Source organism: Pithys albifrons, chromosome 2 (assembly GCF_047495875.1).
Source record: "Pithys albifrons albifrons isolate INPA30051 chromosome 2, PitAlb_v1, whole genome shotgun sequence".
Lineage (NCBI taxonomy): Eukaryota > Metazoa > Chordata > Aves > Passeriformes > Thamnophilidae > Pithys > Pithys albifrons.
In genome coordinates this window covers 3,440,666-3,459,954 of record NC_092459.1, presented here as the reverse complement: position 1 = coordinate 3,459,954, position 19,289 = coordinate 3,440,666, and the positions used below count along the sequence as shown (strand labels likewise).

The 19,289-nt window shown below is 41.4% G+C and overlaps 1 protein-coding gene across 1 annotated transcript; it reads left to right on the top strand.

The window, feature by feature from the left end:
* The first annotated feature begins 369 nt into the window (after positions 1-369).
* Positions 370-14,081, top strand: MEP1A (meprin A subunit alpha). The gene is given in 14 exon segments (XM_071547767.1): positions 370-438; positions 548-572; positions 670-717; positions 1,519-1,559; positions 1,666-1,744; positions 2,070-2,187; positions 3,643-3,818; positions 5,452-5,673; positions 6,631-6,780; positions 9,526-9,741; positions 10,631-11,098; positions 12,674-12,838; positions 13,369-13,576; positions 13,934-14,081. Coding segments are annotated over 14 exon segments (2,133 nt in total).
* The last annotated feature ends 5,208 nt before the right edge of the window (positions 14,082-19,289 follow it).

Sequence of the window (19,289 nt, the reverse complement as noted above, 5' to 3'; positions counted from 1 at the left end):
CTAAGCGTGTGGCTTTTCTCCTGTGCACTCAAGATCATAATGCTGATTGACAACAAGCACAATGGAAGGAGTCAGCAACTCTGGGCCTGATTGAGAACTTATGTGAAATTCTGGGTGGGTCTTTCTTCAACTGTGCTGAAAACAGGAAGTTGCCACATTCCTCTTTGTAATCTTCCTCCAAAGTGGACTTAGGTAGTTGATAACAGCAATGCCATCATGTGCCATTCAGAAGGTAAATTTTGCTGTTATAATAATGTTTCAAAGGTAGAAAGCTCGATGCTGGTTGGCTGATGCTCTGTGGAAAGCTCAGCAGCATTCCCTATATATTGCAAGAGATGAGAAGGACCAGCTTCTTTTCCCATTGCAAAAATGTGCTCCAACATCTTCCCACTGTGCCTGACACTTCTACTATGTTCCGTTTATGGTTCTCCAGTCTCTGTAAGTAAAATCTGATTTCTACGGACTGAGTAAACCCCAAATTCTACAGGCTCCTCTCAGTCCACAGACATCTCATACCTTACACTGGTTGGTTTTTGTTCTCTTACAGGTGGGGCACGACACCAGTGTAGCTGGTAAGTGCTGTGTGAGCTGGTTTGAGTTTTGAAGTGTTTTCTACTGCTTGCTTTGTGCCACCACACCTGAACACATAATGTTTTGTCTGTCTTGCAGATGCTGAAGCTGGTGAGATATTCAAAGACATTCCAGACATCAACTTGGGTGAGTTCAAGTCTCAATTCTCATGTGGTCTGAAAAGTTGTGAGCAAAATGCTGGATTTTCTGTATTGGAAAAAAGGCTGATGCTGGGTAGCTCATGGTAATGAGAAATATAATCAAGTGAGCTCTGTATCACCTTCCTCTGGCTATGACACCTGAATCTATCCCAGGACTATAACGTCATGTAAACAAGGGATGCAGAAGTCTTTAATTTCTGAAGTTTGGACAGACCCACAGTGTTAAGGCAGAAAAACAGCTGTACCAATTGGAAGGGCTCTGGAGTTCCGAGAGCATTTTCTGCCCACCTTTATATGATTTTTAGAAATTTTTTCAAAGATGAAAAGAAACTGTTTATTGAGCTTTTATGGAAGTGTTAAGAAATTAAAGGGAAGAGACACAGCACACTCTTACTTTCTTCCTCCGTGTTTTCTATTTCCTGTAAATTTCCAATATCCCTCCTCAGGTATTGTTCGACATTACTATGTTCTATAGAGCACTGTCTCTCTACATGACAGTTGTCACTGCCTGAGAGCAAGCAAGAGGTTAATCAAATGAGACACGGCTAATGGTGGCCACCAGATTTCTGCCACCAGCAAATGAAGACATTGCCAAGTAGTAAATATTGAGTAGAAACTGCTGTTACTTCTATTATTATCTATATTTAAGTGTACAGAGGCTGGTCCTTATATATGTTCTGTAAATGTCCAGGGACATTAACCTGGTATAAGAAGGTTCAATATGGTTTATGAAATAAAATACATTTGATGTTTCATTTATATTATCTTTCATTAAATTGCTTTCCAGCTGCTGGGGTGGACCTCTTTCAGGGTGATATCTTGCTCCCTGTAAGTAATTAAAAACTTTCTGTCACTTTTCCTAATTGTATTTTTGCTACCAATCAGCTCATCTCCCCACAGCAGATGCATCACCAACTGTTAATTCCATTTTCAGAAAGATCCTCGAAATGCCCTAAGAAATGAGACCTCCAGATGGAAGTTCCCCATTCCCTATATTCTGGGTGATGACCTAGGTAATGCAGATGCTCAATTCAGATTTTAGCTCCAATCCTTATTTTCACTGGAGTCACTCTGATAAAAAAATCTGTCTTTTCCAGAACTCATTTTCTCATGTTAAAATTTTTAAATTCCCTAATAACTAGATAAACTAACTCCTTTATATCAAAACATTTTTTCTTTCTTTTACAGCTAACGTAGCAAAACAAAATTTACTCAATATTTTTCCTTTTCACTCATCTTTCTTTTGGTCCCACACGTGTGTCTGTGTACACACGTTACCTCTCTAGAGGGACTGATCTGCAGCTTGTTAAAGGTGCCGTCCTGATGCATGTTTTCCAGACCTGAATGCCAAAGCAGTAATTCTCCAGGCATTTGAAATGTTCCGCCTGAAATCCTGCGTTGATTTCAAGCCATATGAAGGAGAAGGAACCTTCATCATCTTTAGAAAAGAAGATGGGTGAGGGTTATATCAATTTCTGTTTTGTTTTCCTGTGTGGAATGAGCCGAGAATTCATTCCATCTGACTCCAGCAGTCTAAAGGTTCATTGCCAGCAGAGGAAAAAAGGCCATGGAGAAAACAATGCGTCTTAACTTCTTAGACACAAAACTTAGAAGCAGCTGCCTCCTTCTACTGACTGCAGATGCTATTTAGATTATGAACTTGGGATGGGAATCTGATGTTTGAAAGGTGTCTTCAGTGAGGTGAATGCTGGCATTGCTGTGTTTTCCTCAACTGCTTCAGCTTTCCTTCCTATGGTTGTTTTCCATACCAGTGGAGGATGGAACAACCCCCATGTGCATCCTCTTGACTTATCAAGGATGTGAATAGCTAGAATTTAGATTTTTAGATCTTTGGAAGACAAGTAAAAAAAAAAAAAGTGAAAAGTCAGTTTACTGTAATATTTCTGTTGTTTGGATGTGGCTCTTCTTTAATGAAGGGTTCTCTCAAAATCTGAAAGGGTTTTATACACAGAGGTTCAACTTTCCAGGACTGGAAGGATTTATTTCCTAAGCTAAATGTGTTTTGGATGAAGATCTAGAAAAACACAAAAACCTTCTCACTATATCACGTGCGAATCTTTCTTCTTTTCCCAGAGCTTCCTAGAGGTCTATAAGCACTGATATTTCTGCCCTCAGCTCTTCTTTGGGTACTGTGTCCTATGACATTTCTCTTACTACACCACGATTTTTGACAAGTTGGTGCTGCAGAGCCTGATATTGAAAACCACAGACTCAAGCTCTTTGTTTTCAGTACCTACCTTAGTGTGTTCAAAGCAACTTCAGCAAACTCAACCACACAGTACTTTGTGATGAGCAAATGGAGCTACAGCCAAAGCAGATCCTCTTTAGCACGTGCTCCCCTAAAAAGCTCCCAGTAAACTGGCTGAGGAGCTCCTTTCCTCATTAATTATGATTAGCTTCTGCTGAACTGTGGGTGAGGGCCTTGGCAGAAAAAGGTTATTTCACATCTCTGTCCAATGCAAGGCATTGGATGCAGCTATTCTAAATCCTCTTGGATCTTTTCTCCAGCAGGTGATTGCAGAACAGCTCAGCCTGCCTTGATAAGTTTACTGATTCTCTGTACATATTATGTTTCTTGGCTAAAAGGCAGCTGATGTAGGACTAGACTTCTGTGTATCTCAAAAATCTATGGTGAGCTTGTCCAGCATAGAGGATAAGTGAAATACTGGCCTCATGCAAGTGATAGTGTGTTTTTGGAAGTTAGCCTGCCTTCAGAGTACAGTGTCTGCAGAGTATCAAGGCATGTGGTCATCATCTAAATAATTATTGACATTCATCCTTTTATATTTAAAACTTTTATTATGTTACTTTTAACTTAGTGAGCAGACTGAGAACTCAAATACAGAGAAGAAAACTCTACTTCACAGAGAAAGCTCTCTCTCTTTCTCAGGTGTTGGTCCATGGTGGGTGACCTGAAGACTGGCCAGACCCTCTCGATTGGGGAAAGGTGTGACTACAGAGCAATTGTGGAACATGAAATCCTGCATGCTTTAGGATTTTACCATGAACAGTCAAGGACAGACCGGGATGACTATGTGAAAATCTGGTGGGATGAAATTATTCCAGGTGGGTATTAACCTTCCAGTCAGATTTTGTAGAGTGCAGATATATCGGTATGTCATTTTCACTCCTAAATTTGAAGACCTTCCTAAAGCTGTAATTTTAGAAACAGGGGATTGCACCTGAGGTCACTGTAAATCAACAAACTTTGGTACAACTTCTGGTCAAAGACTGGAGACTGTCTAAGGCCTGAAGCGAGAAACCCTCAAAGGACTGTATTTAACCTTGGCTCCAGGACTGGTGTGATCTCTAAATTTTGAACAAACCACTTCCTCTCTTTCTGTTTTCTCTTGCCATTTAATGCAAATTGTAAACTTATTTAGATGGTGAGCTTTGAGATAACTCTTCTTTAATCACAGGTTCTTTCAAAACATGAAAGAATTTTATATTCAGAGATTCAAGATTTCCTGAAACTGGAAATAATCCCTTTGTGCATGAAACCCCTCAAAATTATTAGATCTGATGGGTCACATAAAATAGAACTCTATTATGCTCTCTCCTGCCCAGTGTCTCTCGGCAGGTTCTTGCCTTCAGTTTTAGTATCCTCAGATTCAGTCGCTTTATGAATTTCAGAAACTCCTCACATTCCCTCTGGTTCCCAGCAGGCAGTTTCTCCTGCTGACCCCTCTGAGATCTAGTTCTGTTACTTAATGATGATTTATTCGAATGGGATTAACTAAAGGAGGGTGGTTTTGTAAATTTTTTATAAAAGGTGCCATTCAAGTACCTGTAAGAAAACAATCCCAAGCTCTTATATAATCTCAAGCCTTGGACTCATGACCTTTACAATTTGCAGAAGGGAAGGGCAATCTTTATGCAGAGCAGCTGTAATTAGCTACCAGCACAATCATGTCCTGTTTCTTCTTTGAGAAAGAATGTCAAATATTATGAAACTATTATTTGTGTTGGAAATGTAGCTGACAATCTTTCTTTATTCCATACCAAAGAATGTGAAATGCCTCCCTCTCTCTGCCCTAGCAGACACCTTCATAAGGAAAAACTTCCTCTGAGAAGAAATAATTTCACTAAGAAACCATGAGAAACATGATTTCAAAAGTCATTTCAATAGAAATATCATATCAATACTGTAAATCTAGGGTAAAAACTTCTTTCTTCCCCCCGCTGTGCCCCTACCCCCCATCCCTCAGATTGCTAATGTGTTCTTCACTTCAAAGAACAGAACCTGCCGGACTCCAGGACTGTCATATCTGTCCCCTTAGTGAGCAGAGGGCTCTGGGAATTCTTTGTCCATGTATATGATCCAATATCCTGGGAAATATTTGCATCAATACGCACAGGTTCTGGAATGGATACATTAGTCCTTAAGATTAATCCTTCAGGATCCTTATATTAGACCATCTAATCTGACGTGCTATATATCCCATTCTTTACAGTTCATTGATACTTGATTTTGACCTTACTGAAGTCATCTCAGAGGGCACAGAACAGCAATCTACAGACACCGCTTTGTTGTCCAAATGACAAACACAAATCTTGCTAAGTTTGAATATTATCTTGTAAAGTAATTGATTTGGGGTATAGCAATTCTGCCTTAGAAAACTGTGTCCAAGGGGCTATGTTGAAGCCATTTTCTTTCCAATTTCCCTAAAAATGAAGCACTTTTTTGTTCTTTCACCAGGCAAAGAGCACAATTTTGTGACGTATGATGACAGCTACATCACTGATCTGAACACCCCCTATGACTACGAATCACTGATGCATTATGCACCACTTTCATTTAACAAAAATCAGAGCGTCCCCACAATCACAGCAAAGATACCTGTATTTGATGACATAATTGGCCAACGTCTAGACCTCAGTGCCATTGATCTGGAAAGACTGAATCGCATGTACAACTGCAGTAAGTCGTAATTTAACCATGGCAGACTCTTTCTTTGATTACACTTAAGCCAGGCTGGTTCACCTCTCTTATGTCTCTAAAAGCACAAAACCTCCTCTTAGGTATGCTCGAGGAGGGATGGGGAAGGACGTGTAGTGTGTAGACACAAACAGTTTATTCACTCCTCATCCCTCTCTTTGGTTCTGCTGTCATTACACTTGTGAAAGTTAGTCAAAGAAAGTCAGTCCACTCATATTTTCTTCCACGCTGCTCCTGGGAGTTCAGACCTGGGGCTGTGTTCTGCTGGTGCGTGGGCATCTTCCTTGTGCTTTTGTGAGGTGAATGCAACTGCACTTTGTCCTCTTTTACTGATACTTGGTCTTAATTAGATTATTTTTTACCTGAGATTGTCCAAGTCTAGAGTCCAACACTTCTATTTTGCTAATCTGGTTGAAGACCTTATCACTGATCACGGTTGCCACCGAGAAGTTATTTGTCCCCTCTGTCAGCAGAAGCATCACCTTGCAGGAAAACTCAGCTGAACCGGCATGGACTTTGCTTGAAGTGGAAGAACAATGCTCATGCTCATCAGGCAGACAAGTGAGACACGAAGAGCAATAACCTTAGTGGAGGAATGGTTAAATACACCACCCCAGGACCACAAAGGGACTTGTCTCTCCAAGGCTGATAAACAGGCACAAAGACATCATCAGTCACTACTACAGGGGTGTTTGTTAATCTTCTGCAAAGTGGTCCGATGTTGTTGTCTTTATGCAGGGAATCCCTCCAGAAATCACATGTTTCCTCTTTTGAATTGTTTGGCTCACATCCGCTAATGTGAGGATTGTCTTCTCCACAAGATGTTTTTAATAGTGTAAACTACTACACCATCCCCCCCCTCCCGCCACCCAAAAAGTGGAGCAGAAATTCTAATGAGATACCACTGAGAGGTGACCATGTGTGCTTTTTTTTTTTCAGCTTCAACTCACACCTTTTTAGACCAGTGTTCTTTTGAGTTTGACAACATCTGCGGTATGATTCAGGGCACCAGAGATCACCTGGACTGGGTCCATCAACAGAGCAATGTGACAGGGCAGGAGGACCACACACTTTCTGGCCGCTGTAGAGGTAAAACAAAGCAACAGAGCACTTTTCTATGGAAAAAGGCTTAGCTGGAGTAATAGTCCCTCTTGCATATCTGTGTGCTTTAAATACAAAGTCTGTAACAACTTCTCTTCATTGTTGTCAACCCTTGAGAAAACCCAGCTATCTAAAAACACGAGACTGAGTGATCATATTTAAGGCACAACCCAGAAAACCTCTGAATTCGGTTAAGCAAAAAGCCCTTTTTCTTCTCACTTATCTTGACCCTTTGAGTATGAGTTTATGTTTGCACTTGTGCTCTCACGAAACGTTTTCAACTTAGTGAAATGTTCTTCACACTAGCAAGATAAAAGGAGACAAAGGACAATCTTAACTAGATGCCTTTTAAATATAGCATGGAAAATAATTTACTGCAGCTTCCAAAGTCTGAGTAAGAGTTAGGTTGCTTTATGATAAGAATGAAACAGCACTCCTAGCCACTCATAAATGTTGTGTTTGCAATGCACATAGTTAGTTAAACTTGAGGAGTGCTGATTCTGAAGGTAGAAGAACATTGCAAAGTAATGGTAGTAAGTTAGGGTCAATTTTTCTTTTCACTTGGTAATTTTGCCATTTTTAAAAAGGAATAAGGTCTCAAAAAGTTTGGAGCCAGCCCCAGTCACAGTCACAGGGTTCTAGCTGGCAATTGAGAATGAAGACTAAATCCTAACAGGGAGTTCTGAAAAGCAAGACCCTTATTTGTTACTACTAGACAGGGTAAACTACCACAAACTTGCAAGAAAAAATTTACTTCTGTGGTACATTTTGCCTAAGTACAGGAGGAAGGAATCCTGGCCCAAAGCACATTCAGTTATACTTTTTTAGTCTTTGATAAAAGGGGACTTTGACTTGCTGCACTCAGGAGTAGGTTATTTCCCTCATGAGACCCACCCACTGGAAAGAACAGATCCCCAACTTCTAAAAATGCTGGTACTTGTTGATCAGGTCCAAGAATAAAATATAACTCAGGAAAACCATCTGACAGCTTCTAGAAATACATGCTTCTAACCCCCACTGACTCTTAATTATCTTTCTCTTTTTTCTCACTCTGTGCAGTATAATTGTAACTGAAAAAATAATTTAACTGAATTGTTTGAGTTTATTTGGTAAAATTCAATGTGTCTGAACCGGGCATTTGACTTTCACTTGGGCTTTAGCATCTAATGACTCACCACAAAGTAATAGTGAAGAGTTAATGGAGAGGGTTGGGTACCTTGGAGGGTCTCCAGAGTCTTCAAATGAATTTCATAAGTAGGGAGTGTCTCTCCTTTTGGCATCTCCAAAGGGTCATTGACTCCATCAGGAATGTAAACTTCTTTTGATAACTGGTTCTGCAGTTATCTCGAGTGGGGGCAAATTCTAACATATGTGGATTGTATTTCCCAGACAGTTTATATGTTCTGGGTTTTTTACTTATTCCTAGCTAAACTCAACGAGGAAAAGTACTGCTTAACATTTAGGGAGTCTGCTGAAATCTGCTAGGGCTCTATTTTAATTGCCATAGATGCTTAATGTTGTCTTTATCTGACTCTCTTACCAAAAAAAGAGGCAGAGTCGAGATCATTATGGGGTTTGTTACTACAAGAATTTCAACAGTCTCACAGCACTGTTTCTCACTTTGAGCAACAGTAATCATACTCATATTTAATACACTTTAAAATAAGTTTAACTTGTGGTCATGCATTGTACAGAGTGATTAGGTACCTTTGGCAAGGTTTCTATGGATATATTCAAAACATTGCTGCCATGTGGGAGGGAATGGAAAATATTCCTCTGATCTAGTTAGAAAAAAACTAATAAACAAGAGGCTGTGGTGCCTTCATGCAGCTGTAGATTTAACTGTTAAAAGGAAATTATTTTTAAGGTCCCTTCCAAACCAAACCATCCTGTGATTCTATATCTTATCTTAGACAAGACTACATGAACCAGCCCCCAACACAGAAAACTTTTACACAACAGCTGAAAGAATTATTATTTTTACCACTAACCATAATGAATAGCAATGAATAAGCAAAAAGCAACACCATATAGATAGGACATTGCAACTTCATGTGATACCAAGATATGACACATGTGCAAATGATAAATCTTTGTAAACATAAGGATAAAAGTAGACACTTCAAATCTAAAGTAAACGCATTTCAAAACAATGTTAATGGGAAATTAAGCTAGAGGAGCAGGAATTCTTAAATTATTTCCCTAGACTGAGAAAATGTGTTTTCTAAATCTTTGAGCAAGCTATAAAAAAGGTGCTTCTTCATGTTCAAGGTCAGGACAGTGCTTGTTTTGTGTCCAATCCTTTTTTACTATTGCTATCGCTGATAAGAAATTATCTTTACAAGGTATTATAGCATACAATCTTTAGGAATATCATCTCTAGATTATCTTCACTATAAGTCAAGTAAAAAAAATATATTTACTCATTGCTTGTGGTCAGCACTGAATCCTCTTTCTCATATATCTCTGACATTCTTCAGGAATACAACTTCCAATTAGACCAGCTAATGCAAAATGGACTTGAGCTGACAGCAGTGAGTTCCATAAATATGCTTAACTTCTATTCCTGTTCTTATCCTGGTCTGTCCTGGATGGTTATCACATACCATTTCCTTTACTATTCATGTTAAGTACTACTCTTTTGACTATTGGAAGAGTGCAGTTGGAATGATAAATTTACACCATGCTAGTGAAAAATCAGAGAGACAGTGAGAGCCTGCCCTTTCTTCCCAGATGCTGGCTACTTCATGTACTTGGACACCAGCTCTGGCACAGCAGATGAGGTGGCAGTCCTGGAGTCTCGAATCCTTTACCCAAAGAGAACTCAGCAGTGCCTCCAGTTCTTCTACAGGACCACAGGAAGCCTCTCTGACAAGCTGATCATCTGGCTTAAAGAGGATGATGGCACTGGGAACGTTCGCAAGATGAGGAAAATCCAAACCTTTCAAGGTAATTTTGGAATGTTTGGGTGGAGAGGAGGAGGTGTATTACTGTGACAATGAATGCAGAGGATTGGGTCAGAAACTAAAAAAAAATTTTGCAAAAGCCATCAGAGTGTCTTGCAATAAGGCTAATGATTTTGATACTACATGAGAGCATTTAACAGATAAACTTTGGGTTCCAATAATGTAATTTCAGTGCTTCACAGCAGAAATCACAACATTCCTAATATTATGTTATGGTTGGTGATTGGGAGGGATTCCAAGCTGTGCTGGAGATCAATTCACTGGCTCTTATATGATCCAACAGTGCGCTGTCCAAATGCAAATACTTGTGCTCCTCTGCAGTCAGTAAGAATCCCAGTCTGAGTTTTAGACGGTCAGAAATATAAAAGCATATGCAGTTTTGGAAATGTGAAGTGGATTCCCACTTAGTGGGATTTTGCTAAATAGGACAAATTCAACCACTATCAGACCACGTTTTATGTTGCCAAAACTCAAGGCCTGTTATGACAGGACCTGCTTTTATCAGGTTGAAGCAGTTTGCAGGGAAGGATAAATCCATGGAAAAGTGTCAGGAACAGCTAATTGTAACACATTGGGTCATTGATTCCCATCCTCTTGCTTTGTCCTAGCCCTTAGCCTGTTGCCCTTTATTCTAGAGACTGTCATTCTCTAAAGTGTGGGCAGTTCCTTGTACAACATGTCCAAAGCATTTAGATGACAAAGCAATGTGGGTATATTATAATCACAATATCACCTTAAGATCTCTAGCCTTCAGGACACCATGAGAGGTCCAGTTGTCTGAAAATACAGCTGGAATGCATGGCTAGAAACAAGTTGCTTCATAATGTTTCTAATCATACTGATGTCAATGTTTTGCTTTCCTTTTACCAAAGCGGATAGTGACTCCAACTGGAAAATTGCCCATGTAACCCTCAATGCTCAGAAGAAGTTCCGTTACCTCTTCCAAGGATTAAAGGGCAACCCCAGCTCTTCCTCTGGTGGGATTGCTATTGATGATGTCACACTGACAGAGACCCCCTGTCCTACAGCTGTGTGGGTCATTCGGAATTTCAGTGAAATCCTTAAGAACACATCCATTGATGTTATTCAAAGCCCCCGGTTTTATAGCCCGGAGGGTTATGGATTTGGCATGAGTGTGTCACCCAACTATAACAGCAGTGGCTACGCTCGTATTTCCTTTCACCTGTGCAGTGGAGAGAATGATGCCATGCTGGAGTGGCCAGCTCTGAACCGCCAAGCCACTCTCACAGTGCTGGACCAGGACCCTGATGTCTTGAAAAGGATGTCCTCAAGCAAAAGCTTCACCACAAGCAAAGACCATGTTAGCTCAGGTAAGTGGTGTCTGCCTGCAGGAATGCTGACAGTGAGAGCCAAGGAATCTGAGTCTGAGGACTGAGTGTAGGACTCAAGAGCTGGGCAACTTTGACTCCATTTCCCAATTTGGGACTCTTTTCTGTGTAACTTTCCTGTGTGTGACTCAGAATTCCTGTCTATAAAAGAACATTTAATATGAAAAGTGATCCAAAAAATTTTGGTGTTACAATGAACAATCTCTGGGATATCTGAATCCGACTCTAAATAAAGAGTTCTCCCAAGCACTGGCAATTCCCATTGTACCTATGGTTTGTCTGTCATGATAGGTGACATATCACCACAGGCACCGCGGGTTGGTGCAATGCCAATGCCGTATTCCATTACTAAATCAATGATAATTTAAGTTAAAACTGGATTTTGGAGGCTCAGTTAACTTGAACATACATGGTTTGAATGAAGAGCATTCACATTGTAGATGTATTTAAGAAAAAAATACCTGAAAACACCTACAAATCTGTCTGCAGCACTTGAAGCCTGGCTTGCTTGGCTAAGAGTGGCCTGCAGAGTATGGACTCTTTCAAACAGGGACCACCTTTTAATTCCAGGTTTATAAAGCATTTAACACCATAGATTCATCTCCAGCCCTAGGATTTCACAAGGATGTGTTAATTCAGATATGATCAGCCTGCAGAAGAGAAGGCTGAACAATCAGGGTGTCCTAATTACAGCTCTTCAGTACCTGAAGGGTGCCTACCAGAAAGATTGAGAGAGACTATTTACAGAGGTATGAAGTAATAGAACAAGGGGGAATTGGCTTCAAACTGAAAGAGAGTAGGTTTAGATCAGATATTAGGAAGAATTTGTTCACCAGGAGGATGGTGAGGCCCTGGCACAGGTTGTCCAGAGAAGCTGTGACTGCCCCTTCCCTAGAAGTGTTCAAGGCCAGGTTGGATGGGGCTTGAGCAACCTGGGATAGTGAAAAGTATCCCTGCCTGTGGCAGGGGGTTGAAAGTAGATAGTATTTAAGGTCCCTTCCAACTCAGATAGTTCTATGATTTTATGATTCTGTGAAAGGAATAAGAATAATAGGACAATGTTAAGTTTGCTACAGAATAAAATACTAGAGATGTATCTTCCTCCCTCTCCTTTTCCAGTGGAAGTTTATTATTTTTTTTTTTTTCAGTGAGGGGTTTAAAACCTTAAGTATGAATATGTTTAACAGAATCAGGGAAATGACCAAAATCTGATAAATTCTAAACCATAGGTTCTTAAATACTGATGGGGGTGTGTCCTTATGCAGGAGGGAGCTCTTAGCTGGTGACAATGAGGAGGCAACTTGTGTTTGATTAGTCCTCAATGAAAGAGGACTTGTGAATTTCCATGCCCTCACATAGACTAAGAATCCTCACGCAGACCATGCCTAAGGATCTATTGGCACCCTTAGTTTGTCAGTCCTCTGTAGTTTGTTTGGACATTTCATCTCTGAACTTGATTTTATAGCATAAAATTCCATTTAACACCTTAATGCAAAAATAAGTCATGTCATACTTCCAGCTGCAGAACTCTGTGGTTCTTATTTGTCACTCATATTCTCTTTGCAGGATCTGTAATATGGGATAAACCATCAATTTCTGGAATATTTGATGAATCATGCAATTGCTATAGAAGTGAATCCAGGGGGTGGAATAACTTCATATCCCACAGGGAGATGAGACGGAGAAGCTTCCTGAAAAATGATGACCTGATTATTTTTGCAGAATTTAATGGTAAGGACCCTTTTCTTGATTCTCCTTACAAAATGGGTGATACTTTCTATTTTCCTACATTCAAATAACTACTGCCACCTGTCTCCAAATTGTCTTCTCTTCTAATAGGGATCAATTCTAAAAAACATTTCTGTGTCTTAGTTGCAGGTGGGTGATGCTGACTAAAGTGACTATGAGTTCAGAGGGACCTAAATAGCAATGAGTTTTGGAAGGTTAACTTCTTAGACAACTTTAAGTGCCCTGACCAGTAGCTATGTCCATTTCTAATTAAAAGGCTATCCCCACTGTGTTTATTTTCAAACACACATGGCATCTTTTTTGAAGTAGAGATTTACCTAACTAGTTTTAGTAATTTCAGTACTTTTTCTGTCTTGTGCTTTAAATACACAAAACATGCTGTGGTATAGTAAGAGTTCTGTAAAAGGCAAATGGACAAGGAGTACTGTGTGAGCCCCTGGTAGAGGGTATAGTACATACAGCCTCACTCACTGGTATCTGATGTCTTTCTCTTCACTTCGTTTTTCTAAAAGATATAATTCACCTCAATAACACTGAAGTCCCTGTTGAACCTGCACAATCTGCCCTCATGGGAGGCCTCATTCTTGAAAGGCAGAGAAGAGCAGCCCAGGATATGGAGCCTGTTCAAGACCAGTTGGCTTTTCTGCAAGATCCCTGTGACCCAAACCCTTGCCAGAATGATGGGGTCTGTGTGAATGTGAAGGGAAAAGCAAGCTGCAGGTACCACAGATCTCTTCCCTCCTTTCTCTGGCTTTCTTCTTCAAATGATGCAGCTAATCAAGATCCAGACCTTCAGACCGCAGAGGTCTAAGCCACTGGGTCTTCAAGGAACAGTAGAAACAAAACACTGATTTGTACCAGCAGCCATGATGGGAGGGTTTTTTATATAAAGCAGAGACCCCATTCTGTGGTGCTTCCAGGTTATGTAAATAGCCTCCAAACAAGGTAGGGATGTTGTGAAATAAACTCCTCTAATGGAGACAGCTCATCCAGGATACTGAATGTGAGGACCTTGAGGTCAGTCTATAGGGCAGGACAAAACTCCTGATCCATGTGCATTTGTGCTTTTTTTCTCAGGTGCCCATCAGGACAAGCCTTCTTCTTCACGGGTGAGAGGTGTCAATCAAGGCAGGTCCATGGAGACATCCTGGGAATGACAATAGGTGGAATTGCTGGAACCATTGTCTTAACCATTGTCCTCATTTCCTTGATGGCTAGAAGATAAAAAAACTGCAGGGCAATAAATCTCATCCTGGTGTTTTTCCATAGTTTATAAAACATCAGTTTTCTGTGAAAAATGATGAATACATTTTGTAGAAGGTCAGTCAGCATATGGATGGAAAGTTCTATCAACACCTTGGCAGTAATCTGTTTTCTCTGAGGGATGTGGCAGTGAAAGTCTGTCATGTGGAGCTGCTGTATGATGAAAGTTCATACAATGCCTTTCATGTGTATTCTTTGAAAGCTTAATTTCTTCATCCCATAGGAAGCAGCAGTGCCGAAAGCCCATCCATTTACTCTCAGCCACAGTTCAAACTTAGATTAAATAACTGGTAGAACCTCTCAAAACACTGGTAAACATCAAACAGAAGCATATAAAAAAAGATTATAGAAATTGATCCTACAAAACTTGCTCAGGAAATCTGAAGAGTACAAATCCATAGTTATGTAAATAAGTACATCACCTGACTTGTACATTCCCTGGAGCTGTGCTGGTTTACTAATGCTGAGTAGCTATTACAAAGAATTCATAAACTACTATTGCAGGGTTTTTGTCAATTCTCTAGCTGGTAAATAATTTCACATTAAAACTAGTTGTCTTTCTAAAAGGTCTCATGATATGAGTTTTTCAAATATTCAAGTGTAAATTCGTCCTTTGGGCATAATCCAGAGGATTTTTAAACATCTCTAAAAATCCCATGATTTCAGCTGGCTCTGGATGAAACTGGAGCAGAGTATCAGAATAGAGTAGTATCTGTTATGGTTGCTATTAAATTCACATCACTTTGGAAATCATCATCTCACAAGTCAAGGAGACGGGTAGGAGTATTTAAGAAGAAGACTGGGTCTGTGGTGCTGGATAAGGTGGTAACATGCTCAGAACTTACTCAGATGTCAGGAAGTAACTGATCTGGTAAAACCTAAGAGCTCTGCTTTCAAGGGCTCTAACAGTTTCCACACTTTAAACTTTGATACCCAGGTTTCCTTCAAAGGCAGTTTCTCCTTATCTGCAGGAGTGCAAATGGTAAATAATCACAGAGGGTGACACTACCCTTGTACTTATCAGATATCTGTCACAAGGGGTGGCAGCTAAGGGAAAATGCACTCATGGCAGTAGGTTGTACACAGAGATCTGGTTTCCACTTGCATTCATCCTGGTGCTCACAACAGTCCTTCGAGTAGGGACAAACTATCCATTTAATTAAGGCATCACCAGCAAGTTAATACATTGTCCCTCTTATTCTCTGCCTTTGGAATGAAATCAAAACAAACACTTAAATCAGCTTTTCCTGCAACATGGCTGGACGGACTCACAACAGGCAAAAGGTAATTACAGATCTGATTACCTTCTGCCAGATGGATGAGGGGACTCTCCCTTGGGTCAAGGGAGTTTCCCACCCAAGTTGGCAAGTTCATAAATCACAAAGGGGTATGAAATTAAAGACAAGAGATTCATAAAGTTGAATAAAATGGCATGGTGCAGCTTGCTAGTTAATATGTGAGACAGAGAAACCAAAGGTAGAGAGGATCTAGGCAAGTCTTGGCCAAGTGCATATAATTTTGGTGTCCCCATAGTAAAGGCACACCAAGAATAAGACTGCAAGTTGTCACTACGCTCTTCAAAAATATACATAGGCTCTGACACTGTTTCATTTGCTTGAGAGATTGAGTCTTCAGTGTGCCAAACCACACACTGACTCCTGTCTGCTAGGAGAACTTAAAATGGCTTCCATCACAGAGGATGTCCTAGCAGGTGATCCTGGGTGCATTTGGACCCTGTTTTGGTGGTCTGGCTTCCTTCAGAGCATCACAATGGGCTGCCTCTTGTATGGTTGTTCCCTTGTCCAAGGCTTTGACTGGAACCAGATGGTTCTTCTCAACAGGTATTTTCTTTGTTGTTATCAAGACACCTAGTCCTTCCTTGGACTGGCAGCTGCAGACCTGCAGTTACATGGAGACTCCAACTGCAGTGCTGGTGGCCATCACTGCCTCAGGCAGGGCTGTGGACAGGCTCCTTCTGGGCTCCCCTGGCTTGCCTGGCCTTGAGGAAAACATAAGCATAAGGATTTGGGCAATGCTTGGAGCAGTGCTGAACCAGGGACAACCAGGACCCTCTCCTGAAAGTATTGCTTTGAGTGATTGCTCCAGACAGGCAGCAAGTGGAAAAAACTCTGCAAGTTCTATTTGGTCTACACGCTGTTTTATTTACAGTCTGGGGAAGGGCACAGCTATGGCAGGGACAGCTACCCAGAAAGGCGAGTGAGCTGCCCAGGCCAGCCTGCAGAACTGCAAGTGATGCTTGTAAGAACACAGCGATGAGTCATTTAGTTACTCTGTGTTACTGAGGGAGTTCTAGATTTGTGTTTTAAGTGGTTGTGTTTCTGGTTAGTTTTCTGTTGTTAGTTAAGTCTGTCATGGGGGATCTGTATTGAAACTTAAATTTGGTGTGCTTGCCTGTAGAATGTTTTGGGGTTTTTGGTCATCAATTAAATACAATCATGCAGCTAAACATTCTCACTGGCAACGCAAACCCCACAATAACTGTCATATACTTTCTTGTCTTAATAACAGTTATTTGGGGAGCTGCTATAGAGAAAGTTCTTTTCTTGCTATTACGTGTGGTCATCACAGCAGAGTGTTGAAGACCCTTCAGCCTGTGTGCTGCCCAGTGTTAGGCAGGCAGTGTTGGGTTCATAAGAATTCAATGTTCTGGAATGCTTATAGCTAATAAGTTCTCCCAGGCTAAAGTGTGGTACTCACAGGAAGGTCGAAAATCTTTCCAGCCTGTGTTCTGTCAATGTCAGGTAGGCAGTGTTGGGTTCATAAAGCTTTGATTGTTCCAAGGGTGCATATAGCTAATAACTTTATATTAATACAGGTGGGACAAGAATTCTTTGCATTTCTGCCCCTCCTTTTCATGTGACAGGTTGGAAAAGGCTTTAAAGATCATACAGTTCCAACCCCCTGCCAGGGGAAGAGACACCTCTCAGTAGACCAGTTTGCTCAAAGCAATATCCAGTTTGGCTTTGGACATGTCCAGGGATGGGGCAGCCACAGCTTCTCTGCACAACCTGTGCCAGGGCTCACCACACTCACAGGAAAGAATTCCTTCCTAATATCTAATATAAACCTGCTCTCTTTCAGGTTAATGTCATCGCCCCTTGTCCTAACTCTACATGACCTTGCAAAAAGTCCCTCTCAAGCTCTCTTGGAGCCCCTTTAGGTATTAGAAGGTGCGCTAAACTCTCTCTAGAGCCTTCTCTTCCCCAGACTGAACAATCCCAACTCTCCCCATCAGTCTCCATAGTGGAGATGCTCCAACCCTCTGAGCACCTTGGTGGCCTCTTCTGGACCTGTTCCAACCCAATCCCTTCAGTCTTTCATGTCACACAGCTTGAGTACAGCCCAGGACACAGCTGATGTGAGGCACCCAGGCAGGGAGCCTGAGGAAGGTGGCAGGAGCCGTGCCCCGCATCAGCTGTGGTCATTCACAGCTCTCCTCCCTGGTGCAGTAGCTCCATCCGCTGCCCTTGGGGTTAGGGCATGATTCCCAGTTCCTGGTTTAACTGCCAAAGGGGAACCTTAGGCCAGGGCTGGCATTGCATGCAGCCTGGCCCGGCAGGCTCAGCCACACTGCTGAGACACTGATGTGGGTTCAGTTTTGGGTCCCTCATGACAAGAAAGACATGGAGGTTCTGGAGTCTCTCCAGAGAAGGGAATGGAGCTGGGGAAGGATCTGGAGCACAAGGATTGACTGAGGGAGCTGGTGGGGCTCAGCCTGAAGAAAAGGAGGCTCAGGGGGAATGTTATCACTCTCTACAACTCCCTAACAGGAGGTTGTATTCCCAGGTGGGGGTTGGTCTCTTCTCCCAGGTAACAACTGATAGAATGGGCAGAAAGAGCCTCAAGTCACACTAGGTGAGGTTTAGGTTGGATATTGGGAAAAATTTCTTTATTGAAAGGGTTGTGAAGCTTTAGAACAGGTTGCCCAGGAACATGGTTCAGGAACCATCCCTGGAAGTATTTAAAAGATATGCATATGGGGCACTGAGGGTTATGGTTCAGTGGTGGACTTGGCAGTACTGGGGGAATGGTTGGACTCAATGATCTTAGGGGTCTTTTCCAACCTAAATGAGTCTTTGATTCTATAACTTATCACAAAGAAAAAGTGAAAGGACTTTGGAAAGTGTAAAAGTTCAAAGACATTATCCTAGTTTTTGTGTAGATTGTATCATATGCCTTTCCCTGGTTTTCTAAATTCCTGTCAGCTGCTGAGGACTAAAAGCCTCAGAGAGTTCTTGTTGTGAGTTTACAAGCATTAAAGTTTGGCAGAGCTTGTTAGAGCCACCACAGAGGGAGGGATGGGCAGAATATGCCCATCTCACCCCTAGCAAGCCCCAGACTGATCTTCATCACCTCCACGGGTCTGCCCTCCCCATGGCACATCCAGTTTCCTAGCAGCTGATGGTGATAAGGTGGGTGAGGGAGGTTACACCAGCAGAAAGCATTGTTTGTATGGGGAAAAGTTTCAGGGAGGCCCTAAACTTGTGGGGCAGAGATATGTGAAAAAGACCATGGAAACTCACATGACTGGAAGGAGATGAGTGCTGGAGAGTACAGGAAGCAACCCTGAAAGAAATTAATCTCCTTTTTTCTGCTCATTGGATTAATGCATACAACGTGAGGCTGCTACGTGAGGTAACATGCAGTTGAGCATACCATGTAGTTGTTTCCCAAAGATGTTTCCTGGGACATTGTAAGAAAAAAATATGCCAGCCAGACTGCTGAGCTGTGAAAACATCAGGGACCAGAACAGAACTGGCTGTGTTGTCCAAAGAAAATGTTCCAGAACTGCACAGCTGTACAGTCCAGTTCTGAGGCACATTGATCTTCACATTAGTGTGGATAAAACAGTCCTGGTTGTGCATCCTGTTTCCATCCTGATTCAGCCCAAAGTTCCCTGGCAACCAAATGGGGCTGTACCACCTCACAGCAGTAATTGATATTGGCCTTATATCTAAGTCTTCATTATTTCATCTATCATATTTTACATTAAGTTTTGTCCATTTGTGTGTGTTATAAATACTTTGCATGTTCTCTTAAAACCCTCTGCGAGTCCTGCTTTTATAGGTATACTGACTGGGAAATAACTGGTTCCACAAATATAGTGTTAAAGTAATAATTTATATCAAACCATTCATCCTGCCTGGCA